This window comes from Prunus avium, chromosome 1, assembly GCF_965620075.1.
Source record: "Prunus avium chromosome 1, drPruAviu1.hap1.1, whole genome shotgun sequence".
Lineage (NCBI taxonomy): Eukaryota > Viridiplantae > Streptophyta > Magnoliopsida > Rosales > Rosaceae > Prunus > Prunus avium.
This window is the reverse complement of record NC_142284.1, coordinates 6380000-6397120: the sequence shown is the minus strand read 5'-3', so window position 1 is coordinate 6397120 and position 17121 is coordinate 6380000. Positions and strand designations below refer to the sequence as shown.

Sequence of the window (17121 nt, the reverse complement as noted above, 5' to 3'; positions counted from 1 at the left end):
CTTGTTTTTGCCTGCGCGTTAAGAAGAGTGAGCAGAGAAAGTTAGGGTGTATGTTGCTGCCCTGCTGGTAACCAAAATGGGAGGTATTTAAATGGCAAAGTGCAAAGACCACAAGGAAGGATCGATAAGGGTGAGGAGGTGGTGGGGCCCAGTAGATTACGGCTTGTGCCTCAAATAGGGTACAACGCGTGCTTGTTCCAGGCAATCCATATCAAACAACTTCAAGATGCCATCACCATCACCATCACTTTTTTTCTTTATCTTCTTTGTTGTGTCTGCTGTACAACTAGATAAGGGTTCATGCATGAGAAGAAGAAATATGATTCATAGGAACCATCCCTCACCTTCCTTTCAGTGGCAGAGCTAGAACTGTAAAGTTAAGGGGCCGAAGTAGAAATACAAGTATGTAAAATACTTAAGTATTCAATAATTACATGTTTAAAGCTAAATATTTATAATTTAGTCATGTCTAATTTGTTTTTTGAGGAAACTATAACTTAAATTATAAGTTGTTTATTACAAATTCTATATGTTATATATAATATAATATAGGAGAGATAAAAATATGGGGGGGCCAGAGTCACTACAAGCCTAGAAGTGGCTCTGTCACTGCTTCCTTTAAAATTCACCATTTATATGCATAATTAGTCCATCTATCATCAAGTTAATATAAGCACTCAAGTTATTATCATGGTGTATATAGTCACGACTTAAGAAAGCGCACGACACCTCGACGCTATAAAGTCCAAATTGATCCAGTAATTTATCAATTTTAAGACTCAACATGCCAACTTAGAGTGTTTTTATTTTTTCTAAAGTGGTCAATCAACAATTGTTAATAGCTCGAAATGTATTTTTCGATTTTGGACATGGCTCGGAATGTATTTTTCGAATTTTGGAACATATATTAATTCAAGCTTTTTTTTGGTCGAAGATATATTAATTCAAGCTTCAGCACAGCCTGATCCAACTTGTCTTGATCCCAAGCTTAGCTCTAGCCCGATAGATTTGAGTGAAGTGAAGATTGAGCATTTTGAAATAGTACATGCGTATTTGTTGTTTTTCTTTGTACGTACTAAAGCCAAGATTCTACAGGTTTAAGTCAATACAGAATAAATTGTCCACTTTTGCAATAGGAGTTGCCATTTTCGTGGGTCTGCATGCTGTGATTCTGTGGCCATAATAAAAGAATCAAGAGCCCCACTATCAGCCAAGAATTTGATTTCCCAAAATGAAAATTCGTATCACGATCATGGACGTTGATTTAGTACTACCCATGGAGCTTTCTCCAACCTAAGATCAACTAAGTGGACCAATACGCATTACGGTTCTCAATCAATCAAATTATCTTTAACAATGTGCTCAATGGACCACCAACTCAAATGTGTTCAGCCAGTGACGGATTCAGAAATCTTACCTCATAGGGTTATAGTGTAAAAGTTCCAAATTTTTTTTAAATTAAAAAAAATTAGAAATGAAAGGAAATGGAGAATTCAGCGCAAACACAAGGGGTTTCAAACCCCTACCACTTTCACCCCTCTCCCACACCTTATCCACCATGTTATAGACAACTTTGTAATTATATGCTACACCATTTGATATTTATATTTAGATTGTATATATATAAACCTAATTGGAGCTTTACGGTGAAGAGAATGTCACAAGGAGTTCATATGAATTTATGTTGTATTTTTCTAATTATTAATTTATTTATTGTGAATTTTAGATAATTTTATGGGATTTTAGTATGAAATATTGGCTAAGTATGAAAAATTGTATAAGAAAACTTAATATAATTTTTGGCGGCTTTTATTCCTTACACATCAAATAAGAAAACTTGATTTTATGGGATTTTAGTATGAAGTATATATTGACTTAATGAGCCATCATTTTTGGCCTAAATAGTATTTTGCACTAAAGCCAATTTTTCATATTTTGATTTGGTGGGAATTTGATTTTTTAGTATTTTTATTTGAATCCAAATGGGATACTTCCTTATTTACATTGTAAACTTAAGTAAATGGAGTAATATAAAAATAAATGTAAGTAAAAGGCCAAAAACATTTACTTAAATGCTGAAAATGGAAATAGGGTAAGCTCCGATGGAAAATAAAAATAAAATTTGGAAACACAAATTAGGCCCACTTCAGCCTGGCCTAATAGGCCAAACCCGTCGTTTTGCCCAGCGTCTCCTTCTTCCTCGCACAGCAGCCATTTCGTTCAGGCCAAACAGAAAACAGGTGGAGGGCATACATGGGGTCGCACCGTCAGCTTAAGGGGACCTTTAAGCTTATTTTCATGGAGTCCATGGATTTGACCCCACTAACTCCACTGTGCGTCTGTTCGTGTGTACGACTAGTATATTCTTAATGTTGTCCGTTAAATGCCCTTAATCTCTAAACAAAGTAACATTCGAGAATTCATCTTATCCTTAAAAGGAAAATTCTTAAATCCGTCACGAGAAAAAAATGCAATCGATATCTAATGAACAACATTAATCCATGTATATATCGGAGAAACTAAAAATCAGGATGGGGTTTGGGTTCATTCCCTTCATCACAGTGTTCACGTCCGCATTCACCGACAAAACAACTGACATGACATTTGAGGGAGAGTAGTGCTGCAAGTCAAGTTAATTGGATTCTTTCTTAATAATAATCAAATTTGTTAGCAACCAATGAGCCCTGAAATGTGTACACAGTCAGGGCTTCATGCGAAAGGGACTAGATTCCCAATATATACAAATTATAGAGCTACTCAGCTAGCTAGGAATTAGGAAATGACGCTATCGTCTCCAAGAAAAATGGAAATAGAATACTATATCCTCTCTCTCTCTCTCTCTCTCTCTCTCTCTCATAGGTCTTAGAATTTATTTTTATTTAAAATGCGATGATATTATGTGTCATGTGGATGGTTCACGTGGCCAACCCAAAACCGCCCATATATGATGCATGTAGCCGTCCCAGGTTGGATTTTTTTTTACAAATTAATAGTTTACCAAAAATATATTAATTATTTATTGTTTGGTATCCATTTGATTACGCGGTAATTTTATTGATTGTTTAAGAAACTTTGTAGGACTACGGACCAAGCAGAGAATGAACAACAATCACTGCATTGTAAGCTTACAGATCAAATACACCGGTACATAAAAGCATAAAACTATTTAAAATATAAGTAAAAGTTATTCTCCTTGGGGAAGCATCCGGGCATGAGATATTCTCCATCGAGTTCTGAGTTTATCTCTCATCAAATAGTATAACCATGTCATGTTGTTTAGTTGTCAATTAGGTTATAATTATATACATATGATTTTAGAAATTTTCTGTGCAAAGACCTCTTCTCTTTAAGGATGCGTTGAGAAAAACCTCAATCTACTTATAGTTTTCCTCAATTTTAATCCTATACTAAAAACTGTTTTACGAGTAATTGACAATAACGAAACAAAACGTACATTACAAGAGAAGGCAATTTCGCAACCAAAAAAACAAAGACAAGAGAAGGCGTGCTCACATCCAAATCCACATATTATTATATATATAGATTAATATCAAGATTAAATTAAAACTTAAAAGAAAAAGAGTCTTGACTTACATACCAGGGGTCTTAGGTTTGAAAATCAATAACATCATAGTAGTATGTGTAAAACCCTTTCTCCCTTATAATTTAGACTATCGCTTGTATTTACAATTAAAAAAACTTAAAAGAAAAATTATGTATTTCATTAATGTCCTCCTGACTTCTTCTCAAGGCATGAGACATGTTGTGATATTTATCACAGAATCAGAACTTGTAGTTGAAGGTGCCTCTTGGGATTTTTAAGTGCTTGGAACAGCTATGTTTTTGGCCCTTCCATCTTTTTGCTGAAAGTGATGTGTGCCAAGTTCCCCTTTCCTCCATCTCTTATCACCACTAATCTCTATCTATATGGTTTTAATTTCTTATCACACTCATTCAAACATTGGTCCATTATTTTTTAGATTAATCTCTTAGTTAGATAAGTAAAAGTACAGATATCTTTAGGCCATGCCATCTATTTCTTACTTTTAAAGGAATGAATAAGACTTGATTATTATTATTTTCTTAATTTAATGATGGGTTCACAAGGAGAGATGGGCATTGGTTACTTATGGTGGTGTTTAGGTTACACTTAACATCATGGATTTAGTTTCTTAATCCTTTCTGCACCACTGAGAATTACCCTTTATTAGTACTGTGCATGGATATGGTTTTCTGGTTTTGATTGTGACTATAAGATTAGATTGTTTTCTACTCTATCATTTCCTACTTAATGAATCCAAAAATTTAATTTGGAACTATGGTTAGCTGGTGTAATTAATTCAGTTTATGGTCCCATACACAATGCATGAACTCAGATGCAACCTTAAACCAAGGGTGTTCATGGTAGCTGCCAATACCTGTTTAACTAGGATAGTCTCCACAAAATATTTTTTATTTTCTGTTTAGATTTAATAATTTATCCTGCCTTGTTTTTTTTGAAGAAAAAAGAATTATGTGGTGTGCTGTTACTACCACTTGGCTCATGTCAGTGAAGATGTAAATGTTTGAACTTAAATTTAGTAGTTGTATGGGTTAGCTTTGATGATACCATCTGTTGGACGACCTCAAAAATTCAAGTTTACGGTAATATGAAGATTAATACACGCGTCAAAGAAGAAAATTTACAGCTCTTGCCGGAGAAGAAAGTTTACAGTAATTATGAAATACAATTATAAAACTCCAGCATTTGTGCAATCTAGAAAATCTGAATTGCAACCCTGGACTAGATATGGTGTCTTAGTACGGAGAAAATAATCGAACAGAGATCTTCGAATTTCTGTAACAAAATAAGACATATAAGATGGTGTTGTTCTGGGAAGGAAGCACCAGCTTTCCATCAAAGTTCATGCAAATCTTGATGTTCTGTAAGACTTTGTCTGGAATATCTTGTTCACTGGCCTACCTTGGCCCATGTATTAGGCTTGTCATTTGGTTTTATTTTATATATCACTCTTCTGTGGGCCCCACAAATTTGATCTTCCTCCATGTTACAATTGAATGCATCACAAGTATGTACAAGTACAAATTCAATATATAATTAAAATACAGCAGCATCAAACAACACTATGTATGATTAATTAATATTTAACAGATTAACAGCACTCTCTGTCTCTCTGTCTCTCTCTCTCGCTCTCTCTCATACACTCTCTCTCTCTCTCGCTTTCTCTCATACACTCTCTCTCTCTCTCTCTCTCTCTCTCTCTCTGTCTGTAAATATGAATATTGTGCACACCAAGGCATTGGTATAGTCTTACTTTTTTCCATGCCTCCTAACTTCACAGCCTGTCAAACCTGAATTATTAACATGACCATGAACATGATTAACAGTTTTTTAATTTAGTGAGAGGAGTGAGAAAGGGGAGGTTGTTGCTTTGTTGTTTCCCTAAATTAAAGTATAGTGATCAGTGAGCCTGGGAAAAATTAATATTGGCCTGCCTTGCCCTGCCAAAGAGATTTGCTGGTGTAGAGGTGTCCAGGAATCTTCTCCCAGTTCACACCAGGACTACTAGGCTTCTAAATTATTGCTAGCTGCACTTCTTAGATTGCTCCGTCCACTCCAATTAGTACGGAAGATCAATGACTGATGATATTGATGGATGCTTACAATAAGCCAATTTTCTCTGTACTAATTGGGATTTGGTTTGCCAATCATAACAGCTTATGGATGAGGCTGGTTTTGGCATGAAGAAGCAAAGTTTTCAATGAGCCTCATGCTAGAGAATCTCCACCTCTGCTGTTTCTGCTTCAGGTACCAAACCTGAACTGTGTACAGAAAGTTTGCAAGGTTTAATTACAATATGGTAATGAACCCATGATGCTGATTTTCTTGCTTTTTATTTTTTTATTTTTTTTTTATGTTTTTGCCATTTTTGGAAGTTCTGCTCTTCTGGGAACTCACAATTCTTGATTATTAGTTAGTTTTCTGTACATGAATAGAGATATCTCTATTTGCCAAAACATTTGAAGGTGAAAGAGATCCCTTTTATTTTATTTTTTTTTATTTTTTATTTTTCTAAAGATAGACAAATCTCTGTGTCTCTCCCTGAGTATCATTTATAGTTGACTGATATTTATTTCATGCATTTTAGCTTTATTTTGTTCATTCTGTGACTTGTGATCTCCATGAAATAATTATATGCCTCTTGTCTAATTTCACCATGTGGATTTAGCATAGAGGCTTAGCTTCAAAAGAAACAGGAAGAAGTGGACACTTCATGAGAGCAATTTCATCAAAATGAAGCCTTAACTGTTATGGCCAGTGATGACAACAGCAGAAATGTACTAACAAATCAAAATAGGGTAAACCAACCACATTCCATATTTGGTCTCACTATTGCCCACATCCCATTTTCTTTTTGTTCCTACTATGTTTGGCAACTTTCCGACTACACTTTCGGGCCTCCTGAGACACAATTCTGAGCCATTCCTTTTGTTCATCCTTCGTTCGACACCTTGAAACTTGCTGTTTTGTTTCATGTAGCAAACTAATCCTATTCCTAAATGCGGCCTGCATTTGCACACCAAAAGGGGAACCAATAAGATCATGGAGCAAAATGTAGTATATAAAGCAAAGTGTCAGTGAATTTGAGAGATGACTTCCACTACCTAGATGGGTTAGAACTAGGAATTGGATTTGAAGATAATTCAAAAATGGCCAGATTTTTTCAATTATTCCTTGGTGCTTAGATGTAGTAGGATTGGTAGACTTGGTGTCCAACTAGACTATGTTTCCACCATCACTTAGTGCCTTTATATATCACACCTACTCCACTGAAGCCAGTAAATGTTTTTTTTCTTTCTGATTTTTTGCTTTGTTTTGTCCATGAAATTTTACATTATAATTAGTATCCTAAAATGATACTCATTATCTGTCAAAATTGAAAACAAATGACAGCCCAATGTGGTAGCTCTCACTATACAATAGCAACAGTTCTTTGTGTTTCCTCAAAATATATGTTTCTCTGTAGTTACCAAATTTTTTTTACTGGCATATTACTTCAGGCATGGGAACCAAAATTGAATACGCCATCAATATATTAGGAACCTCAGAAAATAGCAGCAGCTTAACTGTGCATCGCGTGGATGACTGGGAGTATTTTCAGAAAAGTGGGCTGAAGGAGAAGTATAAGAAGGCTAGAACCGAGGACAAAATTCGGAACTCGATGGACAGGATGCTTGACAAGCACAACATAGATACCATAAAAAAGACAATGCAGATGCATGAAGATACCTTTAAACACCAGGTATGAGGAATATTAAGTTTCTGTGCTCCACTTTAAGATAATTGTATGTTGAATCAGGTTGATCTATGTTCCATGAAGCATGAACTCTTTTGAGTTTCATGGAAAGTAGCTTCTCCATGTAAATAATATCTGTACAGCTGGGAAGTCCCTGTTGCAGATCTCAGGCTTATTGGTTCACCAACATCATCAACTTCTCATTTAACCCCTTAAGTAAATGATGACAGTGACCAATTTTAAGTGAAACCAACAATATCTTGCTGGATAAGCAAATCAGTCAAATTATTCCAATACACAATTCAAAGACACCCTTTTTGCTTATTAGATCCCAAGTCTTGTACTTGTCCAATCAGATTGTTTTTCATGTCTAATTAATTCAGTACTTTGAAACTGATGACAGCCATGCTAACCGAAAACCAAATATTGCAGATTCGAGAGCTACACCGACTGTACAGTGTACAAAAGATGCTAATGGATGAACTGAAAAAAGAGATGAAACGAAACAGATTTCGGGGGCCGATGACTAGTAGTGCAGATCACATTAACCATTCTCAGTTGATTAACTGGCAGCATTCAACAACTCAAGCTTCTTCTGGATATAATTTCCATCTTCAGAGGTTGAGAGATGATCCGATCTCTAGAGAGGGCAGTGGAAGTTGCTCCGGAGACACCCTGAGAATGTCAAGGGGATTTGACCTTGAAAGGCCTGCCGAGGAAGACATGTCAACAGGAGTCAGTGCAATTGACCAAGAACAAGCAGGGCCAAGCTCTCACATGGCCTTCAAAAGTAAAAATATGAGTATAGCTGGCTGTGATGAAGATAGTGAAGTGGAGCTTACATTAAGCATTGGAAGCAGCAAGAACAAGAAGAGATCAAAATCTTACCAGCCTCAGTTAGAATGTACTGAGCTGATCCATAAAGAAAAGGAACTTGATTCGCCTGCCTCATTCAAATCAGATAGAGGAGGAGACTGCAGTGATCCCACAACTCCCATGAGCAGCTCTAGTGCAACATTTGACCAGGAAAGAAAGCAGCCACATTGGCTTTTCCACGGGTTAAAGCTCAAATAGGACTAATACTTCAATTTGCGTGCACGTTTCTTGGCAAATCTACACGTTGTTCATTATTGAAATTCTAATTAAGTTGTCACCTTAATAAATGGACAATTGAGATACTATTCTCACGCATTACATCGGTGTAAATAGGACATTTGCAAACCTTTTTTTACTCCATCTTTCTGTGCATTGGTTCATTATCTTCTTCGCATCTATGCAAACAAAGAAAACGTTGCTTATTGAGAAGGGAAGTGGCCTCCACCCTGCTTGTCCAGAACAAGGTGAAGTTCCAACTATAAGAAGTTAGACATTTGACTGAATTTTCTTTTCCTTTTTTGGTCTGAGAATGAAAGAGAAACAATAATTCTAAAGTTTTATTTTTTTAGGTCAGATAATTCTAAAGTTCTTTGAAGCACATAAAAGTGATGATTATGACTAACTCACGGCAAGACTTTTTGTAAGTTATCGTAGTTACTTTTGAAAGAGATACATCACAGATAAGCCAACCAGAAATGTAGAAATGACAATAATTGAGCCTCTTGCAAGATATCAATTTTCTGTTAATCCAAGGTGGGACAAGTTAAGAACATGTTAAATTCCAATTTGTCACCTGGTATTTGTCTTTGACTGCTAATCCATATGATGCCTCTTTCTCAGTATATAAAAAGATGCATTGTTTTGTTGTTATTGCTCCTGTTTCCTTATGCATTATAAGATTCATAGCCCCCCCCATTATCCAACAAAGGAGAGACAAGAGCAAATTATATATAAAAGCAATGTACCCTTTGGACTTAGAAGTTTATCTCTTAAATCACACTTTTTATATAGCTAATTCCTTGTCTTTATATTGGCTCCTTGGCCCCTTTCACCATGCTTGCTCTTGCGGAGTATTGAAGCATAGTTGCTTCCTATTCCTATTGAACCATTGAATATAACACCCCTCTACCATTAATAATGAAACATGGAGCACAGATTGTCTGTTGGTTTCTTCTTGATCCATCAAAATAAGTAGAAGATCTGCTTGGCCAGAGGTAACTGACGGTCTCTGGTTCGTATTTCTGTTGAACACAAGATTGTTTCTTTGTTACTTATGTTGCTGCATTCTAATGCTCCTTGCCTAAGTTCAAGATTGGTCAGCTTACATCTGTGAGAGATGGTAAAAACTAGTTTTTCCTTTCACATGGTTTGCTGGCCTTATTAGTTGAACATTGCGGTACCTTTTCTTCTTGCACAAGGAAGACTTCAGTATCTTCCACTTCCCAGACCAATCACCAACAGAACACTACCACAAAATGCATCTTCTATAATAGTATGATTGAAGTTAAATTACCCTTAATTGAAGTCTCCGACAGGTTTCAAGCGTTTTGCATTGTGCTTCTTCTAATCCCTCTCGTCACCCACGAAAAGCAAAAAGAAAAAGAATTTTGAGCTGTACAACCTTGTGTACTTCAATAAGTCCAAAAGAATTTTATCCTTGGTGGCATCTATCTTATGCCTATCCATGTATTTAGGTCCAGTTTAATATTGGGATGAGCTGTTAAATTGTTAATATTGATGCTTTAGAAAATATAATGGAAATAGACATACAAGATCTCTTGCAAATACTTCTCCCGTGGGTTCACAATTTGCGGCAAAGTAATTGAGTACGTAACAATCATTGTTTTTAATGAAAGGAATTAATGTTCATTGAAGCAAACACCATAGCCAACTGCAAATTTTCAATTCATATCCAGTGAACATCCCCTCTCATTAACAGATATAACTTGATTGAAAGTGCTGAAAGGAAACCGGGTTTTAGGTCCAATGATGAGGTGCCGGAGGAGGACGAGGGTCGAGGCAATATGGTGACAATGGTGAGGCCGTAACATGGTGATGTTTTTTTCTTTTCAAATTTTTCAAATGAATTTTTATTATAAAGTGAAAAACAATACAACTAGTAGAACTTAGACCCACAAGGGCACGCAGGCCCAAAAAAGTCCAAGTAATAAGCATTAACAGCAGAACTTAGACCCGCGATGTTATGTTAAATGGCTTTATATATATATATATATATACAGAAATTCTCTTATGCGGACATCATCATGCGGACGCCGTGTATTTTGTACTACCCATCTCTGTTTTCTTGCCTGTTTACAAATATATATATATATATATATATATATATATAATTAATAGATTATATATTTTTTTATTAAAAAAAAAACTTAATTACCCCTTAGGAAATATTTTTGCTCACTACTTTAACTCAAGATGTATCATCACCACCATTCTTAATACTTTACACGTGTCCATAGACATAACCATGGTTAATTTTTTACTTTGTATTTATAGAACCAAGACCATTTAATAAAATAAAGATTAATGATGTGACAGATTTCGTAATTATACAAAGAGTAACAGTGTGGCATATTTGGTGTCCCTATCGACACAATCCCTATCCCTATCCTATAGACAAAATGAGGGAATAAACCTGAAACCCATTTGGAAATATGATCTTTACAAATGATCTTTATAGTTTGCTTGCAGGTCGTGAAGAACGGAAATATGATCTTTACAGATTTAGAAGAAGCTAAGTTAAAAGAACATTAAATCAATGAAGCAAACCAGGATTGGTAATTGAGAATTTGAGAGTTTTTTTTTTTTTTTTTGATGGATGCTAAGGTGAGCCCAAGCCCAGAAACAAACCTAAGGGCTCGTTTGGTACACAGGACTGCCTTGGCATGGACTATGCTTAGGGATTGTCTTGGCTTGGCTTGGCTTGGTCTAAGTTGGATAACACTTATCCTGCGTTTGGTGTACGCTTGGACTAGGACTAGATTTTTTATTTTTTTTCAAAACTATCTATGTATATGTATATATGTATAAATACATGTATTATGTATGTGTACATATGTATTTTATAATATATGTGACATGTATGTGTATATACATGTATGTGACATGTATGTGTATATTATAAATAATATAAACATATATATATATATATATATATATATATTTTATAATATATATACATGTATATACATGTATGTGTATATATATATATATATGTACATTATAGTATATGTGTAAGTAAGTTTAATAATAATAATATATGTTATTAATTTTACAATATAATATATGCATTTTATACATTGGTGAGCATTAGGACTAGCTAATCCTCCCTTTCCATATGGGATTAGTAGTCCCCTCCTAAGGAGATGTTTTTGGTGGGCCCGGTATTAGCAATCCCATCTAAGACTAGGATTAGATAAAACAAACATGGTACTAAATTTAGTCCAAGCCAGTCCAAGCCAATCCTGTGTACCAAACGAGCCCTAAGAGTCTAAGCAAGTAAGCTATGTTGAGGAGTTATATTTGGGGGTTCAATCCAGCAGTCCAATAATAACTCAGTATTTGATTAGACGGCTATTAAGGACCTCTCATTATTACCCCTCATTGTAGCCTCCCTGAAGCTGATATGGCCATGTCCTTTGCCGAACTCATGCCATCAATGCGACTCAAGGCTCATGTTAACCGATGTGATCACCGGTGAAAGCCCATGCTAAACTCATGGCTCATGTTAACCAATATGATCACCTGCACCACACAATAACTCCAGTTTTGAGCAATTGAGTCCTTGAAATTGTTGATGAGACTGAAAAGAGAGGATGATTAAATATCTTCAATAGGAACATGCTGATTGATATGTTTTCACTTTAACTATCCATATTTTACTAAAATTACAATTAAGATAATTGATTGATTTAGTCGCATTTAAATTTATTTTATTGACTATTCAATCAATCAGCTTAATTGTAGGAAAATAGAATAAGAGTAGATCAATCAATAGAACCCTGTCTTTGCTGTTGCAGGGGTTCCTTTCAACTTAATTAAAGTTGCAAGTGGTCATTGTCTTGGCAGTTACCAACTGGTGTTTAAACTCATTTAATTATTTTGTAATTATAATGTTCAAGATTGTGATGAAAGCTCCATTGATGAAGAAAATGCAGACCGCAAAGAGATTATTATTATTATTTTTATACAATCTGGGGGGAGGATTCGAAGAGAGAACCTCGAGTGCAGGTAAACATTCTTAATCACTTAAGCTAGCAACAAGAGATGATTTTTAAGATATATATAGCAAAAATAGGCTTGCATGGGGCATGAGAAATGGGATATCACAGTCCACTAGTTGTTCAATATAATTCCAGTCAGAACAATCATTCAGAGAAACAGGTTTGATAAAGAAGTGAATGAGGATGGTCATTCATATATTTTTCTCAAGATATTTATTTGCATACTCCCTCCTATATAATATATATAATTAATTATCAATTTATCATCCGACTGATTCTCTTCAAACTTGGATGGCTCTAATGAGACCTGTTCCAAGTCTTCCAGTTTAATTCAACTGCTAGAATGTATTATTTGAGCAACTTGAACATTCCTTGCACAACTAAGCAGAGGTGTGCTAATTGTATTCGTATAGTCTTCGAATGAATGAAACTCAAACATCCTGACCATGCATCATACAAACAATTTATGATACTCCAAGAATTTACAAGTCATGAAAAAAATTAAATCATTATAAAAATAGCATGGATGTAAAATCCAGATGAAGCTATCCTAATGGTACTCCATTGTTCTAGTTTGGACGGGTGCAATCACTCCGAATTTCACCTTGATTTCCAGTCAGAACCCCAACTCTGCCTAACTTGGTCATGGCTTGCACAAAAGCCTGGTTAAAGGCTGCATTGCTTGATGCAAATGTGTTGATGGTGGCCTGTGATCTTGTATCTGTAAATAGTATCTGATCAGAGGTGAACAGACCCTTTCCTTGCTGAAGGTTCTGGAAGTAGACATTGTCAAATGTCCGAGGTGTGGTTGGGTCCATGTTAATGGCGATTCTCGGATCCACGTTAACGGGGCACATCTGTTTGAGCTGCAATGCGTATGCTGAATTCAGTGTCGGATCAATACGCTTTGCTGGGCTGAAGTTGTAGATTCGCTTCGAGAAGCGGCTGCAATGAGAGAACCCAAGTGTGTGTGCACCTACAAGAGCATACAAGTTAGAAAAACCTCTAGAAAATCCTCAAGAATGCGTGGATAATAGAAGTGCTCTCTCATGAGACGGCAGATTAACAGTTGGACAATATGACATGCCCAGATATTTTAGACCAAAACAATCGTAAACTTAAAAACCGTATGAATCGTAAGCTAATTATAAAAAAAGACTACCTGATAATGCGATCATGTCAGTTTGGGTGAGACCATGAGAGCTAAATATGGTGTTAAGCTGGTCAAGATTGAAAGTAGGGCCAGGAAGACGTCTTTGAACACTGGCAATAGTAGATATCCTTCCATCACGCCTCCCCAATTCAACTGTATAAGATGGTCCCCCAGCCTGCGTGAAACAACAAAACATAAAGGATTATTCGAATATATATATATAATTTACATAATGGTGGTAGTAGTTACAGACGTAACTTTATGTCGCAGTCATTGGCTGCTTAAATTCAAAAAGCTTCTTTGGCTTCTGTCCAACTTTGATGACAACAAAGATTAAAAAATAGAATTTCCATACCAACTTTACAACATCTCTAGTTGCCAGAGCAAGAATATCTGCGCATGAAACTTTGTTTCTGCAGTTAGGGTCACTATCAACCGCTGCCTTGGCTTTGATCACTGTGTCAAATCCATCTCCAGCGAGCGAAAGGTTATCGGGATGATCCTTCTCCGCCTGATTCGTCGGTGATTGAATCAACACCGAAGCATCACAACCCTGTAACAATAAATCCAGTACATTAAATTAAAATTAACCACACACCAACTTGGTTGGAAAGCTGATGAGCTAAAACAATTGTATCAAAACCGAAAGTTAGAATTCGAACGGGACTGACTACTAACCCGAACGAAGCAGTCGTGGAAGAAGAGTCTTAGAGTGGCTGGAGCAGTCACAAAGGTCTGCTGGAACTTGGTTTTGACAGCTGAGGTGACCAAGGACTCAACATTTGGACATGTGCCTTTGTAGAAATCTGTCCTAAGTTGAGCACAAGCTGTTCCAAGCAGAAAAGGGATGAGAAAAGCTGAGAGAACAATACAACTGCGAGCTTCCATGTTTCTTTCTTTAATTTGCTGTTGGTGCTTAATTTGCTGCCTATTTATACAATAATTCTATATGGTTGTACAAGATTGACATAAACAAAAGCATATAGGAAAAGTGGTGCTGTTAAAAATAAAGAACAGTGGTCCTTGGACCTTTGCTTAGACACCCTGGCAACTATATTATGTATATCTGGTTTCTTCTGAGGTTGGAGATAGGAGTTGAAGAGAGCTTACATTATTTTACGGCATGTTCTAGCACATGGAAAGTAGTTTACAGAAAATTGGTTAATAGGTTTCACAAAAATGATTGGACCCTAGGAAGAAACTTGGATAAATATTTCTTTAAGTCTTCAGGGTTTGTAGGATCATGACAGCCTAAAAATACATAGGCATTTAGACATCTAAAAGCAGACAACTAAAAGGACACCTTATTCATTTTAATTAATCTTGGAACAATTTGGATCTTTAGATAGGTGGCAATGTGACTACAAACATATATGCCACCTCAAATGCATGTTAATTCCCAACCACCCTCAAAATCCCTCGTCCTCATCCTCAAAATTGCCCATGAAAACAAATGAAAAGAAAAAAGAAAGTTATCATCAACTTCAGCACGGGCACACAACTGTTTATAAAAGTAAATTAGGATGATAATTTATTTATTTAAAGAGCTCCTAGCATGTCGTCTTGTTCTCATAATTATATGAGTTCAAGCCGTTAAATGTAGACAAATTATGTATTTTAGCATATACAAGATTGGGTTTCAGAAATATTTTGGGGGATGGGGAGAATAGTTTATAGTGGGTAAGGAGAGCACGTAGGCATATACATAACGTTCTTACATTGTCTAAAAGAGAAGCCGTTTATATTATTCAAATAAATTCTGTTTTTTTTTTTTAATACGAGCGATAGTCTATGTTTAGTCACTTGAAGAAATAGAAGCTAGTTCAACCAAAAATAAACAAGAGAGTAAAGATCTCAAGTTCACTCTATAAGCTTTCCAATATATATAATTTGATAGTGACATTTGCTTCTAGGAATGAACCTATAGAAATGTGAATACCCATTTCATTAAGAAAAAAATATTAAAGGAATGGATATTCCTATAAAATGTGCATTCCCCGAAGTAATAGATTTTTTCTAATTATATGACGTGTCAATTTTTAACAAAATAAATGCATCTAACAATAGAGTTTGAAACTGAGACAAAAAGGAAACATTAGAGTTTAAGACTTGTTAGAATTTCATGAGAAAGACAAGAATGTAGATTGAATATGAAAATTTATCCACAAAGCCAATTAAAAAAATGTTGAGATCCACTTGTTTGTTGGTGCCATTTTTAATTCCATATTTCAGTAATACCATGCAATTACTCTAAATCGCTTTCAGGGAAGAGGGTGGATTACTTGAGACTGACGATCGAACCCTTATACGTAGAGATGCTTCCTTAATACTCTAGGCCTTAGTCTAAAGTTGCTTTGTATTGGTTACTTCCTCTTTCAATAAAATTTTATTGGTTTCTTTAAAAAGGAAATTGCATTTTAGGCTGGCTGATTGATAGAGAAAGTGAAAATAACTTTTTTTTATTTTTATTTTTTATAAATGAAGTAAATAGTTCCGATATCAATTTGAGTAAAGTATCCCAAGTGGATTGATAATAATTTGAGTAATGCCATAAAATTAATAAAGTCAAATTTAGAAAAAGAAAAAAAAAGGGTCAATTATAGGCTACTAGTTGTGCTGCAATCGTTCTTAGATATCAATCAAATTATAAAATTTTGTTTTTATAACCCATAAAATGCTTGTTGACAAAAGCCTTAGTTACTCACGTCCAATTCTACCTATAATTAATTAATAGCCAAGGACAGTACAGCTAATATCCATACATAATAAAACACTATTTTTTTAATTTTATGTTTTTGGTCTGAATTAATAAAACAGTGTTTATCAGCATAATATCAAGCATAACGTGTAAGGCTATTATTCCATGACAATGGCTGGCAGCAATATAAATATATAATAATCAGATTCATTTCCTATCGTAGATAATACCGTCGTCTTTAGGATGTATGACCATTTTTGTTGACTTCATCTTAGTCCATGAAACATTAATCTTTCGAAGCTCACATGGTTGCACTGGTTATGTCAACTGTCATTTAGTTTGAAAAAGTAAAAGGCCAGACCAGAGGGACTCGGAGCTTGCGTCTCTAACTCAAATTTGATTGTTTGGTCAATTAACTCAAATCGGTGAAGTGCAAGTTTTACTAACCTTTTTCATTATTAGGCTGCGTTTGGTTGACCGAAAAATGAATTTGGGAATGGATATATTATGCAAGTAATCTTCTATCAATGTTGAGAAGTAGGACACCACCTTTGCTTACCACCAATGAGAAAAGAGGGAGATACATGAAAATACTGTTGAAGTTGACAGACATTTCATCAAGGAGAAACTCAAGGCAAAGATCATTGAGGTACCATTAGTTAAATCCGAAGAAGATCAACTTGTAGATGTCCTCACCAAAGCAGTCACATGCAGAGTATTTCATAGTTCACTTAGCAAGTTGGGCATTGATGACATACATGCTCCAACTTGAGGGGGAGTGCCAAATAAGCTGTACATTCCTAATTAGTCTAAGTCAACTATTTAATTCTACAAGATTATAAGCTCATAATTACA

General features: G+C 35.4%; 2 protein-coding genes across 4 annotated transcripts; one reads left to right on the top strand and one right to left on the bottom strand.

Moving 5' to 3' along the window:
* Window positions 1–5146: 5146 nt before the first annotated feature.
* Window positions 5147–8490, top strand: LOC110758350 (ras guanine nucleotide exchange factor Q-like protein). 3 transcript variants are annotated; one of them, XM_088252974.1, is made up of 4 exons: window positions 5148–5624; window positions 5719–5809; window positions 7063–7304; window positions 7731–8490. In XM_088252974.1, the coding sequence occupies exons 3-4, from the start codon at window positions 7065–7067 to the stop codon at window positions 8370–8372; spliced, it is 882 nt and encodes a 293-aa protein (XP_088109100.1). In that variant the 5' UTR covers window positions 5148–5624; window positions 5719–5809; window positions 7063–7064; the 3' UTR covers window positions 8373–8490. The 3 variants fall into 3 exon arrangements, with proteins under 3 accessions (XP_021815876.1, XP_088109100.1, XP_021815875.1); XM_021960184.2 differs by having other exon boundaries at window positions 5147–5861; XM_021960183.2 differs by having other exon boundaries at window positions 5148–5809.
* A 4293-nt stretch (window positions 8491–12783) lies between these two features.
* On the bottom strand, window positions 12784–14683 carry LOC110758325 (peroxidase 16). Its single transcript, XM_021960153.2, has 4 exons — window positions 14247–14683; window positions 13924–14121; window positions 13578–13743; window positions 12784–13391 (listed from the first exon to the last, which is right to left on the bottom strand). The coding sequence occupies exons 1-4, from the start codon at window positions 14454–14456 to the stop codon at window positions 12985–12987; spliced, it is 981 nt and encodes a 326-aa protein (XP_021815845.1). The 5' UTR covers window positions 14457–14683; the 3' UTR covers window positions 12784–12984.
* Between the last annotated feature and the right edge of the window lie 2438 nt (window positions 14684–17121).

Coding starts and splice junctions, on each gene's coding strand:
- LOC110758350 (XM_021960184.2), top strand. CDS start 7,065: ATGGGAACCAAAATTGAATACGCCATCAATATATTAGGAACCTCAGAA. Junction 7,305..7,730: donor AAGATACCTTTAAACACCAG/GTATGAGGAATA, acceptor CAAATATTGCAG/ATTCGAGAGCTACACCGACT.
- LOC110758325 (XM_021960153.2), bottom strand. CDS start 14,456: ATGGAAGCTCGCAGTTGTATTGTTCTCTCAGCTTTTCTCATCCCTTTT. Junction 14,122..14,246: donor TCCACGACTGCTTCGTTCGG/GTTAGTAGTCAG, acceptor TTATTGTTACAG/GGTTGTGATGCTTCGGTGTT. Junction 13,744..13,923: donor CTAGAGATGTTGTAAAGTTG/GTATGGAAATTC, acceptor TGTTTCACGCAG/GCTGGGGGACCATCTTATAC.